This window comes from Emiliania huxleyi (genome assembly GCF_000372725.1).
Source record: "Emiliania huxleyi CCMP1516 unplaced genomic scaffold EMIHUscaffold_270, whole genome shotgun sequence".
Lineage (NCBI taxonomy): Eukaryota > Haptophyta > Isochrysidales > Noelaerhabdaceae > Emiliania > Emiliania huxleyi.
Genome location: NW_005200010.1, coordinates 6,870 through 33,129, shown reverse-complemented (window position 1 = coordinate 33,129; position 26,260 = coordinate 6,870). Strand labels below are relative to the sequence as shown.

Genomic DNA, 26,260 nt, shown 5'->3' with positions numbered 1-26,260 from the left:
CAGCTGCCTCTGCGCGTCCTGGGGAGGTACATTTGTTGCGCGCCGGAGACGACTCGACGTCGCTGAGATCGGAGATCAAGCTCTGACAGGTCGCACGTCGCTCCTTTGACGCCGACGTGACTCACCCGTGCAGATCACATCATGACACGGTCTCGACGCGCTCGGTACGACGCCTGCGACCCGTATCGGGTCAGGTGGCACGACGCTCATCGCGCCTACCAGCGCTGCCGTACAGGTTGCCACGACGAGGTCGAGCACGCTTCTATACGCTCGCCGAGCCTTCCTTTCCATCCCATTAGGCAGCCTGGGAACGGTGGCGGTCAGAGGCAAAGCGTACGAGGGGTGGTGGAACCACATGTCACGGCTACTGCCGGCTCGACCCCACGATAGCCTCCGAAGGCTGACTTTGTGGCACCATCATCGGACGATGTCGACGAGTTGGGTCGCTCTCGCGGTAGCCAGATGGCCTCCCATACTAGAATCATCGGCCATGGCCGCAGGGAGCGCGGGGGAGGGCGCTGGAAGCAACACGGAGCTCCGCTGGAGACGTTTTCAAGATTAGCGTGTCAGAGTGAAATGGCACTAGCCCAGAGAGATTTCTCCCAGCTGCAGCTCCCACAAGCACAACCCACATCGTAAGTAAAGTAGAATAAGTGACATCTGTCATCTCCTGTTCATATACATAATTATTACAACACAAAGGGGGAAAATGTCGATAAAAAGAAGAAAAGGAGCGGTGAGGATGCGACTATAATCTATGTATGATGTATGTAGAGAAAGCTGGAGCACTTGGAGGCTGAAAGCAGAAAGGGGGGTCGGTGTAGTAAGTACTAACAAGATTTTGGAACGTTCTTGCTGCCCGACCGACCGACTGTCGAGCGGTGAGGTGTGTAAGATCTCAATCTGCGTTTGGCCGGCCATGATGACACACGGCTGTAGTCGGCTGATCGCCGATGCGCCGTCCCACATTACCTACTCGGTAAATCGATTGGAAACGCCCAAAGCTGACGTCCCGCGGGCGGCCTGGCCCGACGGAGTGACGCTCAGTACGATGACGCGCCCCGTGTTGATGGATAGCTCGCATCCAGCGAGGGAGGCGGTGACCCATGGCAACGTCGAGCAGCTTCATGGCTGGCTCAATGCCACTGCCGGCACTCCTGAACCGGCGGCGGGGCTCTCCGTCAAGACGCACGAGGGCGTCAGCCCCATTTTAATATTTGTGGCCAATTCGATCGACTGGTACGAGGGGCAAGGACTACCACGGTCGACTGCCTCATCTCTGGCTCGGCTGCTGCTGCAGCACGGTGCTGACCCAAACGCCCTCGGGCCGGTTGCAAACTCTGCCATCGCGGAGGCGAGTGCGCGTGGCGACGCATGCTTTGTGCGCCTTCTGCTACGCCATGGCGCTAAGCCCTGGCTGGGACGTAGCAAGGCGATGCTTCTGGCGGCTGGTGGCGGCGTGGAGGTAGGCGGTAGATCAGCGGTTTGTCCAGCGGCCCATGTTTGCCAGTCAAGTCACTACATAGAGTTCAGCGAGGTGGTGCTTCTCCTACTCGCCCACGGCCCACCTGGATGGATCATTGAGCGGTACCCCTCTTCGCCTCCACTTTTGGGCGCACCCTCGGAGGCGAAGAAATTCTACTACGAAGTGACCTCCAAGGATCGGAACGGCCTTTTGCTGCCGCCGGCCGAGGGGATGACTGCCCTCGTCGAGGCGTGCTACGTCGGCAATGATGCCATCGTCGAGACGCTGCTCATCCATGCTGAGGTCAGCGGCGTCGGAGCTCACGCAATCGGCGCCTGTAACGCACTTAGGGTCGCCAACAACATGGCGAAGAGGTCCTACGCTTGGGGCAACTTCTCACGCTGCGCATGGCTTCTCCGCCGCGCCCTCAAGTTTCAGGGGACGGGATGTGACACTTGCGATGACTTGCAATTCACATTCTGCGGGCGTGGCTTCTGTGACGATGGCCTGATTCGCGCGGAGCAGCCAGTCTGTTTGCATGCCCACAGCGTCTCCATTGCGCCACGGAGCGCGCCGCCACACGCCCACCAGAGCCCGCCTGTGCAACTGGGCGCGCCCGCTTGGAGTGCCGGCCACCTCCTCTTGCTCGCGTGCGGGGTCGCGGTCCTTCTCGTCGCCTTCCTCACCTGGCACCTGACGCAGCTGGACCAAGCTGCGAGGTCGTCGCTGATCGGTGTAAGCAGTGGCCGCCTCAGCGGGCGAAGCAGGCAGCAGAGGCTAGCGGCGCGGTCCACCACCAAGCCGACGCGCCAGAGCCGTCAGACAGGCTCTGTTAGTGGGCCCTCCCCGACCGAGCCAGCTGCCAAGAGAGCGTCGGATGGCGAGAGCACAAACGGCGCCATAACGCCCGAGGGCGGCCAGACGCTGCGCGAAAAGAGGCGGGCGCAGCGGAAGGAGGACGCGAGGCGACGGGCGGAGGCGGAGGCGCGGCGCGAGGCGGCCGAGGCGAACAAGCGGCGGGAGATGGAGTCGAAGGCGGCCAAGGGGAAAGTTGCTGAGGCAGCCGCCGTCGAGGTCGATGAGGCGAAGCGAGCCATTGCAGAGCAGGGGCTCAACACGGAAGCGGGTGGAGGGCAGAACTGGTCGCCGTGGGCGTCTCACACCGACAGCATCGTCATGGGCGCTGCCAACAGCCACGGCTGGTGCTCGACGGGCTCCGACGAGCGGGTTTCCAAGCAGGAGGGCGGGTGGGAGTCCGTGTGGCCCTTGTCGTGCGGCGCGTTAGGGTCATCGATTTGGGCGGCGCCGCCGGCACAGAGCTTGGGGTTGGGTGGCAGCAGGGGCAGCTTGTCTCTGATATCGGCGCGCTATTCCGCCTCCTCGTCGGGCTCGTCCGGCTCGTTGGAGGCGATGGGCAACTGGGGAGCGGGAGGTGCGGGAGCGTGGGGAGCGAACGATATGACAAGCAAGGCTCGTGATTTCGCAGGGCGTGGTTTGGGGCCACTTGAAGGCTTGGACAGAGACGAGCAGCCTTGGGAGGCGGACCTCAAGATGGTTGCGGTCGAGGAGGAGGCGGCAGCGGCGGCGGCGGCGGCGGCGGCGGCGGCGGCGGGGGCGAATGCGGCGAATGCGGCGACGGCGGTGTCGGGCGTGGCAGCGCGGCGATGAGGAGCCGGGGCGTGAGCCGCGTGCACAGAGATCTGAGATGCAATGAGTAAGCTCCTTCCCGTCGCGTGGTGAGTGTACAAGTTGTACTGATGTAGAGCGCCGACACTGCGCAGTGAAAACTACTCCCGATACATCGGATCACGTGCAGCACCAGGGATCGCGTTCCATGCAACACGTGACGTATTTTTCACTGATTTTAGAATAATAAGCTCTCTGAATTTCACACAGAGTCTCTGACTATTCTGTCTCTCTCTCGAGCTCACAGGAGCTCTCTCGCTAATTTTTCATGTTTTATCACGGAGCGTGTGGTGTTATCGGGGACCTGTTCCTTTTTACCCATCTCACAGTAGAAGTGTCCGTTTTTATTTACTTATCGTGGTGTTATTCGTGTAAAGAAGCCGAGAAGGAGTGAAGGCTGAAGCCGTAGCCGTACACGCGCCTTCTCGTCGAGCTTCGTCGTTATTTTTGCGTGAACATGAAAGAATGTCTCTGTGTTGTATAGTGCAAGACGAATAAAAGGGGCAGTTCCTATTTAATGTTGTTTGTTTGTCCGTCGCTGCGAGACAGTCCACAGAGGCACACACGCCCATGCTTTAATCGCCGCGCCTCAAGACGAATGTCGTCCCTTTATTGCCCGTGCTGATGCGGAGCTCATCGCCGAGGAACTCGGTGTCTAGCCATCCCTCCGCCTCCTTGCCGAGCAGCTTGAAGGGCACCGGGTACGGCAGCCGCAGCCCCTGCTCCGTCTGAAAGTAGCCTTCGTCGAAAGCGAACGACACGCGCCTCGGAGCTGCCGGGCGGGCCGTTGCGGCTGCGTTGAGGCGCAGCTCTCCGAGCGGTGTGCGGACGAGCTGCTCCACCCGCCCTCTGGCGGCGCCGCCTTGGAGCCCACGGATGCTCTGCGTGACCGAAAAGGCCGACGTCACCGCGCGCTGGATGGGGCTGGACGAGGCAGCCGCAGCCGATTCTCCTCCGCCACTCAGGGCAGCAAACCAACCCTCCACGCCAGGCGTTGTCCCGTCTGCCCGCCGGCCGAGCGGATTGCGCCAATCGAAGCTGGACTTGGTCGTGTACAGCAGCTCCCAGTCGCCCTCAATCATCGGCGAGAGCGCTGGGTCAGGGATGCCGCCGCCGCTCTCGCTCACCAGCTCTGCGAGCCTGTCCTCGAGCTCGCTGCGTGACGTCGTCGCAGAGGAGGCGAGTCGAGCCACCTGAGACTCGAGCGACGAGATGCCGCCCGCCGCAAAGCCGAAGGAGGTGGGGGCAAGCAGGCTGACGAGCAGGAGGCGGAGCACACACATCCACACCCAGCCGGCGTGGTGTTCACAGCCTTGTTATTGAGAAGAATTTTACAAGAAAACTCCCTTCCACGAGAAGAAAATACGTCGTATGGCGCACACAGCCTTGTTATTGAGAAGAAATACCTCCTATGGCGCTGTGCGCTGGTCTGTGAGAGGTTGAGGTGCGAGCCCTGGAGGTTCATTCACAGAAAAACACAACCCCGCCCGGACCCAAGACGCACAAGCACAGACAGTCGAGAAAGGGATAGACCGCAACGATAGTCAGAAGTCAGCGCTGGGTCCCAGGGCGAATGCGATGACGGCCTCTAGTGTGAGCTCTATAGCTAGTGAGCTCATCGCTACTATATGCAGCGAGTTAGGAGCCGACCGACCGACCCTCGCGTCCGGTGCTCACCGACGGCTGGGTGGTGTTCACACAAAAACACAACCACGGACCCAAGTGGTGTTCACATAAACGCACAACCCCGGGCCCCGAAATCGCACCAGTGACAGTCAGACATGCAACACGGGGTCCCAGGGAAGGCAAGCAAAAACCTTATCGCGCGCGCTTTTTATGCCGACTCGGAGGCCGCACCGGTCATGCGCGCAGCCGGAGAGAGAGGGAGGCGCTCAATCGCCGAACTCGGCGAGCGCCTCCATCGTCTCCGCTTTGTACGCACCCTCCTCCCAGCAATTGAGCGCCTCCACCACCCCCGCGCCCGCGCCCGCAGCGTCCGTGCCCGCGAGGATGGCAGCGTTCACAGCCTTGTTATTGAGAAGAAAATACGTCGCCTCGAGCTGTGCGCTGGTCTGTGAGAGGTTGAGGTGCGAGCCCTGGAGGCCCTGGGGATGGGGGGAGACTTCACACAAAAACACAACCCCGGACCCAAGACGCACAAGCACAGACAGTCGAGAAGGGAGAGACAGCAACGACAGTCAGAAGTCAGCGCTGGGTCCCAGGAAGGCGAATGCGATGACGGGCCTGGGAAGGTACCGGTAGGGCAGGGCACGCGTGTGCGGGCAGGGATCGATGTCGGCGAGCGCATGGCGCACGCTTTGGACCGTGTCAACCTAATGGCGGTACTGGCGGCCGCAACACCTGGTGTGGAGCCTCGGGGGCGGCCCCTTGACCCTGCGGCTGTTCCAGCCGCGGCTCCACGCGCCGACATATGTCAACATGTCACCGCGTGTCACGACGGGGAACGGGGTGTCACCGAGGTGTCACGGCGGTGTCACAGCGTGTCACGGTGCCACGGCAGTGTCACGGTAAAGAAAGAAAGAAAGAAAACAGACAACCCAAGGGAGGGATGGGAGGACGGCACGCCGCCACCACACAGGGATTTTAAGGAGAGGAGTGTGGTGCTAGCCGTCGCCCACCCTAACCCTTGGTCGTCTGCCTCTTTCTATCTCCCTTCGCAGTCCCTCGCCGATTCTCGCTGCAACCTTCATGCCACCTCGCGGTCTTCCCACTCTCGTCGTTCTCCCTCCTGTCGCTTCCTCCTCTGTCGCGTCGCTCTCGTCTGCCTCGTCCTGCGACGCCGCCGCCGCCTGCCGATCCCTTCTCCTCGCGCAAGGACGACTCTTCTGCCCGCCCACTGCGATCATTTGCCGCCAAGTCATATCGTTGCTCAGGTCCACTCACTCTTCGGACACTTGTACAAAGAGTTTTTTTTCTCGTTCCGTGGTAAAATTCTTTATCCGTCCCCAATACGCGGTACCGCACATGCAGCGAGCCCCAGCACCGCCCTTCCCTCAGCCGCCCGGCTGGTGGGCGCCGCCAGTGCCCTTCCAGCCCCCGCCTTTCGGCAAGGGCGGCGGCAAGGGCGGCGGCAAGGGCGGCGGTAAGGGCGGCAAGGGCGGCAAAGGACGAGGACGCGGCGGGCGTGGCGGTGGCGGGCCGAGCGCGTCTGGGCAGGCGTTCTACCGCCCGTCATTCGTCGAGGATCCATGGCTGAGGCTGTTCCCCTCCGACCCGCTCCGCCGACCGCTTCCGGGGCCGGTTGGCGCGGGACCGCCGCCGCCTCGGATGAGCGTGCCCGGCCCCGCTGCCTGTGCGCCGCTGCAGCAGCAGGTGGTGGGCGCTGCTGCCTGTGAGCCGCCGTGCTCGATGGCGGCGGACCCTGCCGCCTACGCGCCACCTTTGCGCCCTCCGGCTCCCGCGCTGGCGAAGCTCTCCCTCCCACTCCCGCAGAGCTGCCACTCGAGTGTGGAGGAAGCTGCCGGGAGCGGGGCGGCTGCGGCCACGGCCGCCAACAGCTTGCTCGAGCAGGACGCCCTCGCCTCGACCGGCGGCGTCACAGACAGCCTCGCGCCCTCGCTGCCAGGCGGGGGCGAGCCGTCGGAGCAGCAGCCGCCGCAGATGGCGCCCGAGCTGTCGCTGCTGCGCGGCCGCAACGCCGCGCTCTGGTCGCTCAGCGCGGAGGATGGCGACGAGGATGGGGGCGGCGGGGCAGAGGGCGGTGCCGTCCCGTCGCCTTTCGCGGCGGCAAAGCGCTGCCGCGTGGAGGGCCTCCCGCCGCCCGACATCTGACTCTCCGACGGCAGGCCCCGCGCTGCGGCGCGCATATACGACACCATTTTGGGATTTCTCTCAAAATCTCGCATGTAATTCGAGTTCAAACACGTGTAGCGGCTAACGTCTCTCCTCGCACGCATCTCGGGGATGGGGTGCATTTGAGATTTGTACCTCCACTGTCGTTTTCATTTCGTTTTCTCACGTACACGTTTTTACCCACCTTTTAGCTTTTTTTCATTTCGATTTCCGCCACTCGCTTGCTTTTTTTCGCTCCACGGACCACGCTCCAGTTAGGGGGTAGACAGCGCCCCAAAATCCTTGCCGTGCCGCGCCGCCTTTTTACACACACACATCTGACCTCCTGAGCCCTGGTGTCGAGGTGTCGAGGCCCGGTGTTGAGGGTGTCGAGCTGCTGTCGAGGGATAGAGGTGTCGAGGCCTGTCGAGGCCTGTCGAGGCCTGTCGAGGCCTGTCGAGGCCTGTCGAGGCCTGTCGAGGCTGAAACCATGCTTGTCCGTGTCGAGGAGTGTCGAGGGGTGTCGAGGGGTGTCGAGGGTGTCGAGGGTGTCGAGGGTGTCGAGCGGGTGTCGAGCGGGTGTCGAGCGGGTGTCGAGCGGGTGTCGAGTGTTGTCAAGAGGCGTCCGAGGTATCGAGGTGTCCAAGGTGGCAGGTGGATGCAGTTGCAGCCCATCAACATACAACAAAAGTTGGGCAGCAGTTGCAAAGCTGTTTCATCCCTTAGTTGCAGCCTCAGTTGCACCCTGTTGATGTAGCACAACCTGAGCACAACCAGTATACTCTCTGTGGACATTTGAGGACATCAAGTGCCGGGAGTCATTGCCACTGTGCACCAAGGTGCTGTGCAGGCGCAGCACCGCAGCAGCGTCGCTGCTGCAGCAGCGTCGCTGCTGCAGCGTCACCGGCGCACAAAGCGCAACTGACCACAGCGCTCATGGCACAAGGCTGGTGCCATGAGTCAGTGGACATTGCCACTGCACAAGGTGCTGTCCAGCAGCTAAGGGCTACAGTACCCCATCGCAGCAGCGTCGCCGCCGCTGCAGCGTCGCCGTTGCAGCGTCGCCAGTGCACAAAGCGCAATGGACCACAGGTCTGCACTCATGGCACAAGCTCACTGGTGTGAGGATTCATTGCCACTGTACAAGGTGCTGTGCAGCACCTTAGGGCTACCTGAGTACTGCCATGTTTGCTGCATCAACAGGGGTGCAACTGAGCTGCAACTTGAGCTAGAACTTGAGAGGCTGCAACTCAGGGATGAAAGTACTGCCAGCCAAGTTTGATTGCTGCTGCAACCCTGATTTCTAACTCTGTGACTCCAATGGGTCTACGTCTCTGCTGTGTTAGGATCATCAGAGGTGTCGAGCGGTGTCGAGCGGTGTCGAGCGGTGTCGAGCGGTGTCGAGGGGTGTCGAGGGGTGTCGAGGGGTGTCGAGGGTAGGGTGCCCACAGGGCCCCAAAAAGAAAAGAAAAAAGAAATGGGCCACCCCAGATCGCAGCACTTCGTGTTGGCCAGTCGAGATATTGAGAGTGTGACTAGGAGGGAGGGACGCTGGGGATTCTCAAAGGTATACCCTTGGAATGGCCGGATCCAGCCTTAAAAGTACGAGATCGCGCGCGCTTCGCGCGCTGCACCGCCTGTTCTCCGCGGCTGAGTGACGACGCGTGCCGTGTGCCACCAGAGTTGAGCGCGCGCGGCGCGACGGCGCCCGCGAGGGAAGGCGCGGGTGCAGCGGCCGCCGGCGGCCGTACCGCCCGCCAGCCGGCGCAGCAGCGGCCAGCGCAGCGGCCGCCGGCGCAGCAGCCAGAGCAGCCGGTGCGCGCCTTGCGAGGCGAGTACTGCCGTCCGGCAGCCTTGAGGCGGCCGGGCGGCAGTACTCGTTCGAACTTTGCGAGCCGTGCGCGCGCCGAGGCGCCCGCGGCGCGCGCCCGCCCGGCTGCCAGTAGGAGGCGGCGCAATATGGCCTATAGTACAGCCCTTGAGGAAGAGGCTGGCTGGCAGTGCTGTATGCCGCCGAGGGGCAGTTTTTGGGTGCTGACCCACGCCCAGGGGGCTGCAGAAGGCGTCCGCAGCCGGGACAACCCGCCCCCCCAGCCGAGGCCGGTCGAATCCCACTTGGTCACAGCCATGAGGAGTCCTCTTGGTGCTCCTGGCGGCCGTTGGAATGGCGAGCGCGCGCCGATGGGGGGGGGGGGGGTCTTGCTTGCTCCACACCGAGCGCCATCGGTCCGGACCGGCGTGACCACCGAGGGGTGGCCTGCACAAGGTCTGTGCCGCGGGCGCTCGGCGCCAAGTGCAGTGTCACGCTCGCACTGGAGCGGGTCACAATGGGAAACCCTCGTTTCCTATGTACTCGGTCCCCCAACGGAAGAGGCCTCGCTCCTATTGGAACTGGCCAACATCAGATTTGCCGCGTGCGTCCCTTTTTGAGCCGGAAAGCTATTTTCTTTTGGGTCCTGTGGGCACCCTATCGAGGGGTGTCGAGGTGTCGAGTTTGGCACCTTGACACGGACGAGCATGGTTTCAGCCTAGATGGTGTCGAGGGGTGTCGAGGGGTGTCGAGGGGTGTCGAGTTTGTCGAGTTGGCATGGGTTGTCGAGGTGTCGAGTCGGTGTCGAGGTTTGGTGTCGAGGTGTCGAGGCCAGGGCTCAGCTGACCTCTTGCTCGACCGAGTTTGCGTTGAGGAGCGAACCGAGCCGCCGGTGTCGGTCCCGCAGCGGCTCGAGCGCAGCGGCCTCTCTCTCTGGGCCAGAAAGTCGGCCCGCGAGTGCTCCGCAGCAGCCTCGCTGGGCCAGAACATCCGGGCCCGCGAGGTGGATGCTAGCATGAGCCCGATCCGTCGCAGTGCTCTTGCGTTACGGCGGTAGTGATCTAATCACCCGAATGCCACGTTCGGATCGCTTCTCATCGCAAACCGTATGGTTCTTGCACTTGTGCAAGATTGGGCGTCTTCTGCAGCAGTCGGCCCTTTTGATGGGAGGCCCCAGGGTGGGGGCCACCTCGAACCCCTGGCCAGGGATTCGAGCGGAGGGTGCCCCGGATTCAAAGGTCTGAATCCTTGATCCTCAGATTTTAGATTAGGACGCTGTCCACCCCCTACGTCAAGTCCTCTCCTTTCTCCTCACTCCTGCGGACCGGGGAGGGCTACGAAGCCTTCACTCCAAGGGGCTGCATTTCCGCGTTTTGGTTTCCTCACGTTTGACCCACCTTCTTCTTTTTTGCACCGCCCCGCTTCCTCCTGCTCTCCGCCAGTGCGGCTTGCCGCGTGTAGGGCGGCGGTGGCGGAGGGCAGGTCTCGTGCAGGCCTGAGCACGCCACGTCCCGGCCGGTGCAGCGCCCAAAGTGGTGCGCCGCCATCGGGAGCGCGTTGTACGCGGCCGGCTTCCATGCCTTGGCCGTGCCGGGAGGCGGCCACGTGTTGCGCGTGCGGTTGGGAGGCGGAGGCGCGAGAGGCAACTCGGCCTGCGAGGCGCATGGGCGGGCGGGCGCGGGCGGCGGCTTGGCGACAGAGAACTGCTTGGCGAGGCAGTTGGAGTGGCAGCAGCTGGCGTTGGCTCCGGCGCCCCAGTTTAGCTCCTCGCTAAGCACCTGCGCGTCCTGCCCTCCAAAGGTGCGAGCCTCGGCCTGCGCCAGCAGCAGCCTCGTCGCGGGCGTCGAGCGCAGCCAGACGCAGTAGGTGTAGATTTGCTTGAGCGAGAAGCCGGGCGTCCCTCCCACCACGTCGGGCGATGAGCCCGCACCGAGATACGCCTCGCCCGCCACCTGCAGCCCGTCCGCCCGCACGCGCAGCACACCCAGCGCGGGCAGCGGGTTGCGGTCGAGCCGCAGCATCGGATCGACACCGAGCACGTGGAAGCCCGCCTCGAGCAGCATCCTCCACAGCCGCATCCGGTGGAACTGCCGCCGGCGAGAGAGGTACTGCTTGCCGCAGAACTGCGGACGTGGTAGCAGCGGCGGAGTGGGTGGCGGCAGCAGCGCCAGCAGGCCACGGTCGCTCGCGTCCAGACCGTCGGCGGCGACAGCGTCAAAGGGGAGCACCGCAATGCAACCAAAGCCTGCCGCACGCGCGGTGCGGCCGAGGTCGACCGCGAGCTGGAGCTCATCCGTGGCGACGGTAGTGCATATGACGGCAGAATCGAGCGCGCAGCGTGCGACGGTGAGGCGGAGTGGTTCGGCTGCCGCCATGTGATCTGTGATCTGTGAGGGTCCGCCCGCAGCCGCCATGTACATACACACGTCACATGACGTACTTTTAGCGACGTATAGTTCGGGACGTACGTCTACGATTCTCGGTGCAAGAGGTCTTCTCACTCTCGTCGTTCTCTCCTGCCGCTTCGTCCTCGGACTCGTCGCTCTCCTCGGCCTCATCCTGCAAGGCTGCAACGACGCCGCCGCCGATCCCTTGCTCTCGCAGCTTCTCTCGCCTCTCGGCGTAACTCCGCTCTCCCCTTTCAGCATATTTTGGCCCCTCGAGTTTATCGAGCTCTCCTCGCGCAAGGACCACTCTTCTGACTCCCAGTCCGATCATTTGCCGCCAGGTCATGTCGTTGCTTGCTCGGACCAACTCTCGTTTCGAACAGGTAGGTAGGTAGAAAGGTGAAGAACAGCCAGGCTCGGACTGGACACCAACGCGGTATGGACACTGGTCCTCCGCCGTGTGTCCAGTAGCACAAAAATAGGAAGGCCTCACGACGCTTTCGCACCAGACGCACGCACATGTGCACGCGTTCGCCGGTCCGCGTCCGCCACCGCTCGCCGCTCCACAAAGCCGCATCCGCCGCCGCCGCGCTGTGCAGCAGGCTCCTCTTCCTCTGGGTCACGCCTGCCGTGCGCCGCGGCTGGCGCGTCCCGCTCTCGCAGGACGACGCGAGCGCGTGCGCCGGCTGGGCCACTCGCAGCACGGAAGCGCTGCTCGCTTGGTACGACGAACAGGACGCGTCGCTCTCCTACCGCCGTCGTCTGTGGCTGCTCGTGCGGTGGCGTCTCGTCGGTAGCGGCGTGATGTACGCCATCTTTGTCGCCTCGCAGCTGGCGCAGCCACTGCTGCTCCAGCGGATTGTGCGCGCCGTCGCAGCGCACGAGCAGGGAGAGGGCATGTGGCTGGCCGTCCTCGTCGGCCTGAACGGCGTCGTCGGCTCGCTCGCCAAGGAGCAGCAGCTCTTCGCAACCTTTTGCCTCGGCGCGGAGCTTCGCTCCCTCTCCGTCGCCCTCGTCTACCGGACCGCGCTCTCGCTCCGCGCCGCCTCCGCGCCGCCGAGCACGGCCAACCTCCTCTCCAACGATGCGCAGAAGCTGCTCGACGCGCTACCGCTGATCCACTTGCTCTGGGCCTGCCCGCTGATGATCCTCGTCGCGGCGCTGCTGCTCGTCGACCTGGCCGGCGTGGCTGCGCTCGCGGGCATCGGCCTGCTCCTGACGATGATCCCGCTCAACCTGCTGCTTGTGCGGCGCCTCAAGGCGGCGCGTGCGGCGCACCTGCCGCACTCGGACGCGCGGGTGGCGCGCTGCCTCGAGCTCGTCAAGGGCGTGCGCGCGCTCAAGTTCCACGGCTGGGACGCCGCCTTTGAGGCCGACCTGCTGGCGCGGCGCGAGAGAGAGCTCCCCTACATCCGGACTGAGCTCGGCCTCTTCGCGCGCCTGATGACGATGACGATCGCGCTGCCGCAGCTCGCGACAGCCCTCGCCCTCGCCGCCGCGGTGCTCACCTCGCCCTCCTCGCCGCTCACCGCCGACCTAGCCTTCCCCGTCCTCTCGCTCTTCTCGGTCGTCCGCTTCCCGATCATGTTCTTCGGCGAGCTCGTCGGACAGCTCACGCAGGGCGCGGTCGCGCTGAGGCGCATCGGCCGATTCCTCGCCCGCGCCGAGGCCGCCGCCGCGAATCCGCGTTTGCGCGGTGCCGACGAAGGCGGCAGCAGCGGTGGCGGTGGCGGCGGCGGCGGCGGCGGCGGCGGCGGCGGCGGCGGCGGCGGCGGCGGCGGCGGCGGCGGCGGAGGCGGCGGCGGCGGCGGCAATGCGGTCGGGACGGCGGCTCCTCTCGAGCTCGAGGAGGCGTCTTTCTCTTGGCGCAAGTCGGAGCCGCCGCAAGGGCCGGCGGCGGGCAGAGTGAGCCGTTCGAGGTCGGGCCGGCTCTCCGCGCCGCCGCCGCGCCGCGCCGTGCCGCCCGCCGCCAAGGCTCCGGCTGCGCCGCTCGCAATCGATCGGCTCTCTCTGCGCGTTGAGCGCGGGGAGCTGCTTCTTGTCGCCGGAGCCGTCGGGTGTGGCAAGTCCACCTTCCTTGCGGGCGTGCTGGGCGAGGCGGTCCTCGAGGCGGGCGGCGTGCGCACCTCGCCGGGCGAGGCAGTCGCCTACTGCGCGCAGACAGCGTGGGTGCAGCACATGTCGGTGCGAGACAACATCCTCTTTGGCTCCTCTTTCGACGAGGCGCGCTACACTGCCGTCGTGAACGCTTGCGCCTTGCGTGCCGACCTGGCGGCGCTGCCGCACGGCGACGCGACCGTCGTCGGCGAGCGCGGCGTGACCCTCTCCGGCGGGCAGCAGCAGCGCGTCGCGCTCGCGCGTGCCGTCTACTCTCGCCCGTCGCTGCTGCTTCTCGACGACGTCTTCTCCGCGCTGGACGGCTCGACCGGCCGGCACATCTTCGAGGCGCTCTTCGAGGGCGCGTCGCCGCTGCTCGGCTCCGCCGCTGTCCTGCTCGTCGGCCACGCGACCCAGTTCGCGCCCAAGGCCGCCTCGTGCCTCGTGCTGCACGCGGGCCGCCCTGTCGCGCGTGGGTCGCTGGCGCAGCTGCAGCTTGCGCGGGAGGGCGCCGCTTTGTCGCCAGAGGAGCGGGCGGCGCTCGGCGAATTTCTCGACTCGGTGGGCGGCAGCGGCGGCGACTACCAGCCTAACGAGGCGGGCGACGCGGCCGAGCCGGCAGAGGAAGAGGCGGTGGAGCTGGAGGCGGCAGAGGCGGCGGGGGCGGAGAAGTCTGTGGTCCCGGGGAGCGCGACGGGCGACTTTGCGCCCGAGGGGAGCGACGAGGTGCGACTCGGCGTGCGGACGATGCTGGCGTGGGCACGTGCGGCGGGCGGGTGGAGATGGTTCTTGCCCGAGCTCCTCTTCTTTGTCTGCGAGCGCTTCACTTACGTTGGTGCTGACTTCTGGCTCTCCGCTTGGACCGAGGCGGCGCCCGAGGCTGCAGGCGAGAGCAGCACCGTCGCGAGCGGCTTTGGCGCGCTCTTTGGCTTCAGCGGAGTGGTGGACAGCGAGGCGGACCAACGCGCTCGACTCGCAGTGTACTCGGGCTTCATCTTCGGCAATGCCAGCTTTGCGTTTCTACGAACTTGGTGGTTCGTGAGTGGCGGCGCGGTGGCCGCTCGCTCCATCTTCCGCCGCCTCCTCGGCGCCGTGGCGCGCTCGCCAATGTCCTTCTTCGACACAACGCCGGTCGGCCGCATCGCGGCGCCAGGGCCTGTCCGGTTACCGGACCATCCCCGGAGGATTACACTCCGACCGGCCTGCTCGTGCAGAAGGGCCTGACCGTGATTGCCTCCTCCTTCTGGCTCTTCTCCGGGCTCACGGTCGTGCTCGCCATCGTCCCCGTCGTCGCAGTCGCGGTTGTCGTCTGCGCGGCAGTCTTCGCGGCCGTCCACATGCTCTACCTGCGCTCGGGCGTGCAGATGCAGCGCCTCTACGCGCGAGCGCAGGCGCCGCTAGTCTCTCTCATCGAGGAGTCCGTCGCGGGCGGCGCGACGATCCGAGCCTTCGGAGAGACGCACCGCTTCTCCTCCCGGCTGGCGCTGCTCAACGACGACGCGTCCACCGCCTTCCTCGCCTTCGTCGGCGTCGGGCGCTGGCTCGCCGTGCGTCTCGAGACGATCGGCGCTCTGATCTCCGTCTCGGTGTGCGTCGCGCTCTCCGCCCTGTCGGAGCAGCTGTCCGGCCCGATCGCGGGCCTCGCGGTGATCTGGTCCTTCAACCTGACAATCACTCTCAACTTTCTCGTCCTCTCCACCTCAGAGCTCGAGGCGAAGGGCGTCAGCCTCGAGCGCGTGCTCGGCTACACCGCCCTGCCGCCCGAGGCGCCGCGCGAGCAGCCGGAGGCGGACGCGCAGGCCGAGCGGGAGGGGTGGCCCGTGCGCGGCGAGCTCCGCTTCGAGGCGGTGACGCTGCGCTACCGACCCTCGCTCCCGCCGGCGCTGGACGGCTTCAGCTGTACCATCGCCGCGGCGGAGCGGGTGGGCATCTGCGGCCGGACCGGCGCCGGCAAGTCGTCGGTCGCCGCCGCGCTCTTCCGGCTGGTGGAGGTGGAGGCGGGCCGCATCTCGCTCGACGGGGTTGACCTGCGCACGCTCGGGCTGCAGCGGGTGCGCGGCCGCGCCCTCGGCATTGTCACGCAGGAGCCCGTTCTCTTCCGCGGCGCCGTCCGGCGGAGCCTCGACCCGCTCGACCAGTTCACCGACGAGGCGCTCTGGGGCGCGCTGCGGGCCGTCGGCATGGAGCCGGCGGTGCGCGGCCTCGCGGACGGGCTCTCGTCCGAGTCGGAGGAGGGCGGCGTCAACTGGAGCTTGGGCGAGCGGCAGCTGCTCTGCTTCGCTCGCGCGGTGCTGCGCGCGCCGCGCGTGCTCCTGCTCGACGAGGCGACTGCGAGCATCGACCACGCCGCTGACGCGCGCATCCAGTCGGCGCTCCGCACGACAATGCGCGAGACGACGCTGCTGACGGTCGCGCACCGGCTCCACACGGTCGTCGACTACGACCGCATCCTGGTGCTATCGGCGGGGCGGTGTGTCGAGGCGGGCGCGCCGCACGACTTGCTGCGCCAGGAGGGCTCGGCGCTCTCAGAGATGGTCGACTCGACGGGAGCGACGACCGCCGCGCGGCTGCGGGAGATGGCGGAGAGGGCGCACCATCAGAAGATGGAGTGAGGGAGACCGTCGGGGGCTCTCCCGACTCCTCCTCTTCTCTGCGGAGCTACCTTGCTACTCTCTTTCAATCATTGCTATTACTCATTCACATTTCACGCACACAACACACATGGCTCTCACTCTCTCGTGTCTCTGAGTACTGAGATCTGAGACTCACATCAATTCTTGCATGCACTAAGCACTCCATCGGATCACATCTACACGCACATCGGTCAGCAAGTCAGCATATTATGTCGTCAAACAACTACATCGGCACGGGGGGGCTTTATAAACCACAATACACATGCAAAATGTTGTAGCTAGAGCTTAGACGGTGGTGAAGTCGTCGTCTCCCACGCCGGCCGCCAGGAGTGCGCGCAGCCGCTTCTGGCTCGCCGCGGGAAGCTCGGCATCGAGCCGAGCGAGGTCGTCCGCCCAGCCGAGCTGCACCATCAGCGCGAGGAAGGTGTCGTCGCACTCACCTCCCAAGAAGAGGTCTCGCCCGCCGGGCGAGTAGCGGATGCCAAGCTCCTGCCCGACGGGCTCGGCGTTGATGACGGCTCGGACCGCGCTGTCCGGCACGCAGTACACGAGCGAGTTGGCCGGCGAGACGACAAGCGAGGTGCCGGCGACGAGGAGCAGGTCCACCGATGGAAGGTCCTCCGCGCTCCGCTCGAAGAACTCAGCCGGCAGGCTCGAGCCGAAGAGCACAGTCGTTGGCTTGACGAGAGGGCGGTGGCAGGCTGGGCACGGGATGGGCGTCGACTCGGCCGGGGCCGCCGAATCGACGCCGTACAGGTCCTTTATGCGGGCCCGCACCTCTGCGCAGAAGGCGTCGAACTCCATCGGCGCGCCACAGCCCTCGCACGCCACCTTGCCTATGGAGCCGTGGACGGCGACAATCTTCTCGGTCGGCAGGGCCGTCTGGTAGTCGAGCCCGTCAATGTTCTGCGTGTACAGCCGCGTCAGCTTTCCCGTCTTTGCGTGGAGCAGCTCGGCAAAGCGGTGGCTGAGCGTCGCGCGCCATCGCCGCTCCCTCGTGCCCAGGATGAATGGCCGGCGAACCTCGAGATACGGGAATGCGTTGGCAAAGAACATGTCCTTCAGCACGACAGCGGTCGGGTCCGCTGCCATCGCACGGCGCTGGGCCGCGGTCGCTGTGATGAGCTCTGGCCGCAGTGTGTCGTACATGCCACCCGGGCTGCGAAAGTCGGGGATGCCGGCCGCGACGCTGACGCCCGCGCCCGTGAGGATGGCGATCGAGCGGCACTCGGGCGACACGATGAACTTTGCGAGGGAGGAGACGTCCGTCGGTAAGCGAGACGGCATCGTACGGCCAGTCGAGGCCTGGGGGTGTGTGTGTGTCTTGGCCGGGTTATCATGCCGGGGTAGGTAGGGTGCTCGCTCGCCGTGGTTTCCCCTCTCTTCAAGCTGGAATTTTCAAAAAGAAATTTTCCACGGAAATCACGATGTCAACCTCCCCAAATGAGTGATCTGATGCTTGTAGGGCTTGAGAGTGGCCTGCCATGTCACAAGAAGGACTGTGGTTGCAGGAGAGTACCACCAACCATCACTCGAGTTGGGTTAGCGCCCGGATTTCTTTTTTAGTTTCCTTACGGCCGGCGTCGATCCCGAGACAGCCTTGCTCCGACCCGCGAAGGGAGGTCTCAGCGATGTGCAGAGGCAGGCAGGCCGAGACTTCGCTCTCTGAGAAGCCAGTCTCTATTCTGTGGCGGCTGCCGTTCCGGCTCCCCTCGCCCAAGCCGTCTCGCGTGCCACGCTGCTGCCGCGCTCTCGCTCGCGCGGGCCGGCCGCCCGAAGGCATGCTCGTGCAGGGCGTCGACGGAGCCTCGACGCACCGCGACGAGCTGAGCTATGCGTACGACTGGGCCCTCGCCGTGGGCACGCCAGTGCTCGCGGCACGTGCCGGCGTCGTGGTGGAGGCGTGCGACGTCTTTCGAGCCGGCGCGCCGAAGCCTGAGTACCGACCGCTCGCCAACCACGTCGTGCTGAGGCATGCGGACGGGCTGTACTCGCGCTACTTTCACCTGAAGCAGGGCTCCCTCCGCACGAGCGTCGGGGCCGCGGTCTCGGTGGGGCAGCCAATTGCGGCGTCCGGCAACACGGGCTTCTCCTCCGGCCCTCACCTCCACTTCGACGTCACCGACTCGACTCCCACGGAGACGTCCCTCCTCTCGGTCGAGCGGACAGCGACGCAGCAGCAACGCGCGGGCGGTGCTGCCGGCGCCGGCGCCACCGACACCGCCGCCGATGCCACCGACGCCGCCAAGGAGGCCCCCCCGCCGCCCGGCCTCGTCAGCGGGACAGTCAAGAGCGCCGCCGCCGCCTTTTGCTTCGCGCTGCCGCCGGCCTCGTCGCCGCTGTCGCCCTCGGCTCGGCGGGAGGGGCAGGGGTCTGCGCGGCCGCCTCACCGCCGCGCCTCCGCACGCGTAGGCGCGCCCCGCTCGTACTGGGCGACCCTCCCACCGCAGACTCGCCTCTCGCCGCCTGCGACGGCGCCGTCGTGCTGTTGCGCCGCTGCTTGCACGTTGACTTTGTCGACAAGGTGACGCGAGACCAGGGAGATGAGGTCTGCACGACATGATCAGACAGCGTAGCGTCACGTCGACCTGCTTCCGGCAAGGTGCGGCGCGCCGAGGCGGCCGGCGCGGTGGCGGTGGTCGTGGTCAACAACAAGCCCGTGCCCGCCGTGCACACGATGGGGTGGGGTCCGGCCGCACAGAGAGAGGCGCCGCCGGGCGTGCCAGCGGTGATGGTGCCTCTCGTCGAGGGGGAGGCAATGGCGGAGGCGCTGCAGCGCGGAGAACCACTCGTGTGCACCCTGAGCGGCTCGCCCCACCTCGGCCGCTTCCGCGGCGGACACCGCGAGGCGAGGGCGGCCGCGTGCGCCGCGGCGAGGGCAGCCACGCCGCAGGCTAGCCCGCTCGACCCGCGGCCGTGGCTGCCCTTTGTGCCCGTCACGCAGCCGGCCGCCTTTGCGTGGCCCGCGGAGGGAGGCTCGCCAGAGGCAGAGGGCGGGCGGCGGGCGTACTTCCCGGCGGTGGGCGAGATCCCACCCGTGGCGGTGCAGCGGGCGGCCGGGTGGGAGGAGACCTGACTCCGGGGCGCAGTGGGGCGTGTTTATTTCGCGATCGTGCCGTTTCAATTCTCGAGTTTCAATTCACTCTCTCGATGTTTCTCCTGACTGCTCGTGACACAGCTGGCTCCAGTCTGTCTCGTGTCTGTCTGTGGAGAGTGAGAGTAGAAGATATGCTCCGCTGTTGGCGGAATTCTTTGCACCTGAAGGTCCCCGATTTTCACTTGGAGCACTTGGACTTGCGCTAACAAAAGTGAAAAGAAAGAAAACAGATTCTGCTTCATCCTTCAAAAATCTCTCTGCAAAAGATTGTCAAAACAGACAACCCAGTGAAGGGAGGGATGCGGATGGGAGGACGGCACGCCGCCACCACACACAGGGATTTTAAGGAGAGAAGTGCGGTGCTAGCCTTCGCCCACCCTCGGGCGTCTACCTCTTCCTATCTCTGAAGAAAGAAAGAAAACAGACAACCCAAAAGGGAGGGATGGGAGGACGGCACGCCGCCACCACACAGGGATTTTAAGGAGGTGTGTGTGATGCGCTAGCCGTCGCCCACCCTAGGGAGTCTGCCTCTTCCTATCTCTCTTCGCAGTCTCTCGCCGATTCTCGCTGCAACCTTCATGCCACCTCGCGGTCGTCCCACTCTCGTCGTTCTCTCCCTTGTCACTTCCTCCTCTGTCGCGTCGCTCTCCTCTGCCTCGTTCTGCGACGACGCCGCTGCCTGCCGATCCCTTGCCCTCGCCTCTCGGCGCAACTCTGCCCTCCTCGCAGCATATCCTGGCCCCTCGAGTTTATCGAGCTCTCCTCGCGCAAGGACGACTCTTCTGACGCCCACTGCGACCATTTGCCGCCAGGTCATGTCGTTGCTCAGGTCCACTCTCTCTTCGGACACTTGTACCCCACGGCTGATGCTGGCGCTGGGGTCCCCTTCGGGTGCATCGTGACAGCTGACGGCGGGATTTCCACTGGCTCGTCCTCCTCAGAGTCGTCTTCCCCGGCTTCCTCCCGTTCGGCTCTACGTTCAGCACGTTCAGCGTGGCTCACCCTCCATGCCGTGAACGGGCGCTTTATCCACCCTATATTCTTCTCTCTCTCCTCTGCCCTTGCCTTGGTCTTGTCGTTGTTTCGCATCCATATCAGTATGGCGATCGAGGCTGCCTTCCCCACTACCTGTAGTTCTCTCGTCACCTCTCCTGCGAGCTCCCCTCTCTTTCTTTTTCGGGTATGGAGTCCGTGAGTGTGCGGGCAGTGTGCAGGCAATCACGGGCGCTATTTTGTCGTACTCCTCTTCGGCGAGCGCTCCAAATCTAGACCCTTTCGCCTTTAAGGAGGCTGCCCTCGCGCGTCTCAGGAATGTGGCGGTGTCTTTTGAGTCAGGCGCCTCCCGTTCGACTCTTGCTGTCGCCCTCGCTGTGTGTTTGTCAAGCTTCCGCATAAAGAGGCGCGCCTCCTCCTTGTTCCCAGCGCAGCTGCCGCTCAGTATGTGCGCCAACGACGCCTGTGGTGGCTCACTGTCTTCTCGTGTCCAGTCGTCCCAGTCTCGTCTCCGTTCTCCGATTCTCCTCCTCGCCTCGCGCGCCTCTTTTGTGGCCTCATCCCTAGCCGCCTTGCACGCTCTGCATCCCCAGAACGCACTTCTCGTGGCGGGGCCCCTCATTCCCCGTTTCGTCCCCCCCCCTAGAATACGCCTGTGGTGCGCCCCGTGTGGCACCCCGACCTGTTGTCTCACCCTGCCTGGCCCCTAAGATCGTTTTGGTCGTCACATTGTGATCCCCGACGTCGTCAAATGTCGCTCGCCTGTCCTTCCCCCCATTCTCGTCTGGTAATCTCATCTTATCCCATGGGTGTTTGAGGCTGGCTACGGCCACTTCGCTCCACAGCCGTCCCACCACCCCTGTGCCGCGCAAAATTCTTCAATGTGCGCGCGCGTTCATATCGTTGAGAGGAGTCGTTGCTCGTTGCCGATGTCGTCAGGCCGGTCGTCGAGCCGCGCCTCCTCTGGTGGTACAACCATCCCCGCCGTCAGCCAAGCCATCCCTTCGGGCAAGGCAGCGCGCACGGCCGCTAGCAAGTCCTTCCTGGCCTCCGAGTGGGCCCGCAAGCGCACAGAGCAAAAGCGCCGGGCGGTGGAGATCAGGTCTGGGGCCCCGCCGCCGCCCCGTCCAATCGTATCCTTGACTCCCTCTCCCTCCGCTCTGCAGGGAGCAGCGTACACGCGAGGCCGCCGAGCGGAGCGCTGCTGCAGATGCGGAGGCGCGCGCGGTCGCGGCCGCCGAGGCGAGCATCGCTGTGCCGCGCCTCTCGCCCGCACCTGAGCAGGAACCTCCGACGCTCCGGAAGCTGCGCACCGCCCGACTCAGGGCCGCAGCCGCACCAGCTGCCTCGTGCGGGAGCGCCGACGCCGCGCACCCTCCCCGTCCCGGGTGGCGCGGCCAGCAGCCTGGTTGTGTGGGAGACTCTGCAGTGGCGGCAGCGGCGGTCTCGCCGCAGCCTCCCGCCGAGGAGGCCCCCAAGCCGGCTGGAGCTGGAGGGGTCCTTCTGCACGAGGTGTTGGGTCCTGCCGATCCGCCAACGCCGCGCCCCTGTTTCTCTGAGGCCCAGGGAGAGGGTGTGGGGAAGGAGGAGGGGAGGGAGGAGGAGGAGGAGGAGGAGGCGCCGCCGACCGTGCGCAAGCGGGAGCCAGAGGCGCGGGAGGAGCCGCCGCCGCGCGAGGAGGCGCCTCCTCCCGCGGGCGAAAGGCCACCAGAGGCGCAGACGGGGGAGAGCGGTGCGCCGGCAGCACGCAACAAAGGCAGCGCTGTCGGCGAGGCAGCCGCCGCCGCACCGCAGGCACCGCAGGCAGTGCTGACGCCTCGGCTCGACGCCGGCAGAAGCTTGCTCTCGGCCGCCCGTGTCTCTCCCCCCACGCCTTGCTCCACCCCTCTCCGCCGCCGAGTAGGCGCGAGTCGGCCGCGCAAGCGCTGGTCCTTTTCGGGAGCGGCAGTCGCCGGCCGGGGGGCGGGCGGCGCAACTCGCTCCCCTCCCGACCTCCCTCCTCCCACCTCTAGGCGTCTCGCACCCTCGTCCTGCCCGTCGCGGGCGAGCGCTCCCCTCCCCTCGGCGTGCCTCCGCCGCCCTCCGCGCCTCCGCCGCCCTCGTCCAAGTCGGCGATGCCCTCGCGCGAGGGGCTGAAGAGAGACGGGCTGAAGAGAGACGGGCTGAAGAGAGACGGGCTGAAGAGAGAGGGGCGAGCACAGCCGCAAACGCAGGAGTGCGCCGGCGAGGGTGCACCTGCGATCGCAGCGCCATTTGCGCCGCCGCCGCCGCCGCCGCCGCCGCCGCCGCCGCCGCCGCCGCCGCCGCCGCGACCGCCTCCCACGCCCGGTCGGATGCGAACGCGTTCCCAGTCTGCCGCAGCGCGAACGGCGCCTCCGCCGCCGCCTCCGCATCCGCCGCCGTCGCCGCATCCGCCGCCGCCTCCGCTGCCTCCCTCAGAGAGTGCACGCCACCCGCCCTCAGCAGAGGCCTCCTCCGATTTGCTCCCCAACCAGCCGTCGCCGCCGTCCTTGGGCCTTCCTTCACGCCGCTCTTCGGACCCTCCTTCGGACCCTCCTTCGGACCCTCCTTCGGACCCTCCTTCGGACCCTCCTTCGGACCGGTCGTCGGCAGGCCGGCCGCTCGGGGAGCCCGAGGTCGGCCGCCTCTCCTCGCTCCCCTCCAGCTCGACGCTGCTCGAGGGAGAGCCGCTGCCGTGCGGCGCTGAGTCCGATCCCGCGTCTCTCGAGCCCGCGCAACCTAAGCAGCTGCAGCACTCGCCGCCGCCCCCGCCCCCGCCGCCGCCGCCACCGCCGCCGCCACCGCAGTCGCAACCTCTCGCTTCGGCTGCGGGCGTGGTACCGGCCGCCCCGGCCGCCCCGACGGCCGAGGACCTGATGCGGTCTGCCTTGCTTGCCTGCGCCGGCCTCGCGGCAAACACACCCTCCCTCTGACAGCCTCAAGCCGGGAGTAGGTCGCTCGAGCTGCGTGTCCGGGACCGCCCCCCAGCGGCCGCTCCCACCCCGCTGCCGCACTGCTCGGCGCCGGAGCCGACCGCCGCGGCGACGGCGAGCGGCGCATCGAGCGGATTGGCGGCGAGAGTGCGGGAGGTCGCGCCCCCTCCGAGCACTTCGAGAGAGGGCCGGCGTCTCGACCCGCCTCCGCCCTCGGCTCCTAGCGCCATCCGGCCGCACTCCGCCCGGCGGCCGTCGGGGAGGGCGTCTCCTCCCTTGTCTGCGAGGGGGGGGCGGTGGGAGGGCAGCCGGTGGGAGGGCAATCCGCCGGCTCAGTCGCTCCGCAAGTCGACGAGCTCGTCGGGACTGGTGCGGAAAGGTCGGTGGGCGCGGGAGCGGGGCGGTGGGCGATACACACCCGCCGCGTGAGATTAGGCGCCGCGCGGAGCCGGCGCCGCCCGACCCTCCTTCGGCGGCGGCAGGCCGCCGCTCGCTCGCTCGCCCTCCGACACGTCGTTGCCGGTCCGGCGCGCCTTGTCGCCGGCCCGCCCCCGCTCGCCGGCCCGCCCCCGCCGGCCAGAGACGGCGGGGCCGGGCTGCAGCCCTGGCTTGCGGGTGAGCGCGCCGCCGCCGCCGCCGCCGCCGGAGGCTGCGGACTCGGACGATCCGGTCACGCGGCAGATGATCGACAAGCGGCAGTGCCGGCGCAACAATCGGGAGTCCTTTGTCGCGGCCATCGCGGAGTGGCGCGCTGAGCTGCAGGAGCGCGCCGCGCGCGCCCCCCTCTCCTCCCTCCCCTCCTCGTCCGTCCCCGCGCGGAGAGAGGCGCGCGGCTCCGGCCCGCTGCCGCTCGCGCGCGAGGCGTCCGCCGAGGACGCTGTCCGCCGCTCCCTCGCCGCCGAGGGGGCGTGCGGCGGGCAGCAGCAGGGCTCGGCCGCGGAGAAGCGGCGCGTGCTCGTCGTCGCGCGCAAGCGGCCTCTCTTCGAGCACGAGGCGTGTAATCTCCTGTAATCTCGGGCAATCTCGTGTAATCTCGTGTAATCTCCTCTCTGTGAGCACGAGGCGGCGCGCGGCGAGTTCGACGCGCTGTCCATGTCGCCCGGCGTGGCGGCGGTCCACGTGTGCCACATGGCGCCCGACCTCAAGGGCATGTTCATGCGGCACCACGAGTTTGGCGCCCTCCGCACCGCACCGCACCGCACCGCACCGCACCGCACCGCACCGCACCGCACCGCACCGCACCGCACCGCACCGCACCGCACCGCACCGCACCGCACCGCACCGACCACACCGCACCGCACCGCACCGCATCGCGCCGCGCACACGCGCACGCGCCACCCGCGCGCACCGCGCCTCCCGCGCACCGCACCGCCCCGCAGCTCCACCCGCAGCTCCACCCCAGCACGCCCGGCTCGGAGCAGGCGTCGGCCTCGCCCTCGGAGAGTCGTCCACCAACGGCGAGCTCTGCGCCTCCGCCATCGTGCCGCTGCTCGAGCACGTCGCGGCGGGCGGCGCCTCGACCGCCTTCATGTACGGCCAGACCGGCTCCGGCAAGACGCACACGATGGCGGGCATCGAGCAAGTCGCCGCCGCCACGCTGCTGCCGGCGGGATGCGCCGCCGCAAGCGCGCGGCTGCAGTACTTTGAGGCGCAGAGGGCCGAGGCCCGCGAGGCGTGCGGTGGCGGCCCTCTTGAGCTCTCTCTCTCTCTCTCGCGCGCGCAGGTGCGCGGCGATCGGTGCGTCGACTTGCTCGTCGAGCGCGGCAAGGAGCTGATGCTCGCCAACGACGCGAGCGGCGTGACGCACGTGTTGGGGTCCGCAGTAGTGTGTGTTGGGGTCCGCAGTAGTGAAGCGGCTTGCACGTAGTATGTAGTCTGGCGACGCAACCCTCACTACCAACCCTCGCCGCTCGGGTCCTCGAGCGGGCGAGGGCCGCGCCGCGCGCGGTACGCCCGACCCTCCGGCCGCCGCCCCGCAGGCTCTCCTCCGCCGATTTCACCTCCTCGAGCGAGCTGCTCGCCGCGCTCGCCACCGCAAAGTCGCGCCGCGCGACACACGCGACCGGAGCCAACGCCGTCTCGTCTCGCTCCCACGCCGTCTGCACGATCGAGCTCTGCTCGTCGGCCGCGGACGGGCCGTGCGCGGGCAAGCGGCGCCCTCCGGCGGCGGTGCTCACCCTTGTCGACTGCGCGGGCTCGGAGAGGAAGGAGGACTCAGCGACGCACAACTCGGACCGGCGCAAGGAGGGGGCGGAGATCAACGCGTCGCTGCACGTGCTGCAGGAGTGCATGCGCCAGTGGGTGGCGACCGAGGCGGGGCGGCAGCAGGTCCACATCCCCTTCCGCCAGTCGGCGCTCACGCGCGTGCTCGCAAACTCGTTCACGCGCTCAGACACGCGGATGGCGGTCATCGGCACCGTCTCGCCCGCCTCGACGGACGCGGAGCACTCGCTCGCCACCCTGCGCGTCGTCTGCCAGATCGGCGCCGAGAGCGGAGTCACGCGAGAGACGAGGCAGGCGGTCAAGTCCGTCGGCCCGCCCCTCGAGCCGGTCCGGCCGTCGCCAAAGACCTACGACGTGGCCGCCGTGCGCGGCTGGCTCGCGCGGGCGTGCAGCGGCGCCTTCGCCCCGCTGCTGCCCGTCGTGTCGCCCTCGCTCGACGGGCGCGGGCTGATGAAGCTGTCGGCAAAGCAGATGGCTTCGATCTGGGGCGTGTCCGAGGAGATCGCCAACGCGATCTTCTCGGAGCTGCGCGCAGAGGCGCGGCGCGCCGAGGAGAGCCAAAAGGCGCGGCGGGCGGGGATGCGTGCGCATGAGCGGAAAAAGTTTGGTTGACGTGTGCGGGCGGGGTGGCCCCCGGCGCGCTCGCGTGCGTCGGCAACCCGATGGTGGGGGCAGCTAGTTGGAGAAAGGGAAGCGTGTGTGGGGTGGAGTAGAGCAGGCGTGAGGGAATGAGTGCCGACTGCCGTCGGCGTCGCGCTCGTCTAGAGCTCCTATACGTCCGGCCGCGACTCGTCGCCGAGCGAGACCGAGAGGGCCGAGGCCGCGCTCTAGCTAAACCTAAAGCTAGAGAGTAGAGTTGTAAAAGAGCGCGGTGCGTGCCGACTGCCGTGGAGTGTGGCGCTCGGTGATTTGGAGCACTTGGAGTGCAGTCATTAGCCTCACATCCAGGGCCGGTGAGCTGAGAAGCGCATCCAGCGGGCCGGATGATCGGGATCGGGTTGCGGGCAAGAGAGCCCTAGCCCCGGGGGTGCGCGTTCGCAGGGCAAGGGCCTTAAAGTAAACACGGGTCTCCGAGGGTTGGTTCTGCGCTTTGGGTGTCCCCTAGCGGCGGAACGCCCCCTCTACTCGGAGCTAGTAAACACCA

The 26,260-nt window shown here is 66.7% G+C and overlaps 8 protein-coding genes across 8 annotated transcripts; 5 read left to right on the top strand and 3 right to left on the bottom strand.

Moving 5' to 3' along the window:
- Positions 1-3,726: 3,726 nt before the first annotated feature.
- On the bottom strand, positions 3,727-4,434 carry EMIHUDRAFT_238400 (hypothetical protein; the record flags this gene model as incomplete). The annotated part of the gene is made up of 1 exon (XM_005776852.1): positions 3,727-4,434. The coding sequence occupies one exon, from the start codon at positions 4,432-4,434 to the stop codon at positions 3,727-3,729; it is 708 nt and encodes a 235-aa protein (XP_005776909.1).
- A 2,005-nt stretch (positions 4,435-6,439) lies between these two features.
- On the top strand, positions 6,440-6,943 carry EMIHUDRAFT_115855 (hypothetical protein; the record flags this gene model as incomplete). The annotated part of the gene is made up of 1 exon (XM_005776851.1): positions 6,440-6,943. One exon carries the CDS (start codon positions 6,440-6,442, stop codon positions 6,941-6,943), a length of 504 nt encoding a protein of 167 aa, XP_005776908.1.
- Positions 6,944-10,135: 3,192 nt separating this feature from the next.
- Positions 10,136-11,128, bottom strand: EMIHUDRAFT_115854 (hypothetical protein; the record flags this gene model as incomplete). Its single annotated transcript, XM_005776850.1, has 1 exon — positions 10,136-11,128. One exon carries the CDS (start codon positions 11,126-11,128, stop codon positions 10,136-10,138), a length of 993 nt encoding a protein of 330 aa, XP_005776907.1.
- A 1,086-nt stretch (positions 11,129-12,214) lies between these two features.
- Positions 12,215-15,774, top strand: EMIHUDRAFT_50939 (hypothetical protein; the record flags this gene model as incomplete). Its single annotated transcript, XM_005776849.1, has 5 exons — positions 12,215-12,836; positions 13,047-13,702; positions 13,826-14,137; positions 14,192-14,395; positions 14,452-15,774. Coding segments are annotated over 5 exons (3,117 nt in total), but the record flags the coding sequence as incomplete, so codon positions are not given.
- A 381-nt stretch (positions 15,775-16,155) lies between these two features.
- On the bottom strand, positions 16,156-17,157 carry EMIHUDRAFT_238393 (hypothetical protein; the record flags this gene model as incomplete). The annotated part of the gene is made up of 1 exon (XM_005776848.1): positions 16,156-17,157. The coding sequence occupies one exon, from the start codon at positions 17,155-17,157 to the stop codon at positions 16,156-16,158; it is 1,002 nt and encodes a 333-aa protein (XP_005776905.1).
- Positions 17,158-17,451: 294 nt separating this feature from the next.
- Positions 17,452-19,131, top strand: EMIHUDRAFT_443824 (hypothetical protein). Its single transcript, XM_005776847.1, has 2 exons — positions 17,452-18,394; positions 18,473-19,131. Exons 1-2 carry the CDS (start codon positions 17,502-17,504, stop codon positions 18,600-18,602), a joined length of 1,023 nt encoding a protein of 340 aa, XP_005776904.1. The 5' UTR covers positions 17,452-17,501; the 3' UTR covers positions 18,603-19,131.
- Positions 19,132-23,574: 4,443 nt separating this feature from the next.
- EMIHUDRAFT_238390 (hypothetical protein) lies at positions 23,575-23,904 on the top strand (the record flags this gene model as incomplete). Its single annotated transcript, XM_005776846.1, has 1 exon — positions 23,575-23,904. One exon carries the CDS (start codon positions 23,575-23,577, stop codon positions 23,902-23,904), a length of 330 nt encoding a protein of 109 aa, XP_005776903.1.
- An 81-nt stretch (positions 23,905-23,985) lies between these two features.
- Positions 23,986-25,728, top strand: EMIHUDRAFT_238389 (hypothetical protein; the record flags this gene model as incomplete). The annotated part of the gene is made up of 3 exons (XM_005776845.1): positions 23,986-24,012; positions 24,296-24,708; positions 24,873-25,728. The coding sequence occupies 3 exons, from the start codon at positions 23,986-23,988 to the stop codon at positions 25,726-25,728; spliced, it is 1,296 nt and encodes a 431-aa protein (XP_005776902.1).
- Between the last annotated feature and the right edge of the window lie 532 nt (positions 25,729-26,260).

What these genes read in the sequence shown, in the direction of transcription:
- EMIHUDRAFT_443824 (XM_005776847.1), top strand. Translation starts at nt 17,502, where the DNA reads ATGTGCAGAGGCAGGCAGGCCGAGACTTCGCTCTCTGAGAAGCCAGTC. An exon ending in ACGTTGACTTTGTCGACAAG is followed by an intron (nt 18,395 to 18,472) that starts GTGACGCGAGAC and finishes GCTTCCGGCAAG; the next exon opens with GTGCGGCGCGCCGAGGCGGC.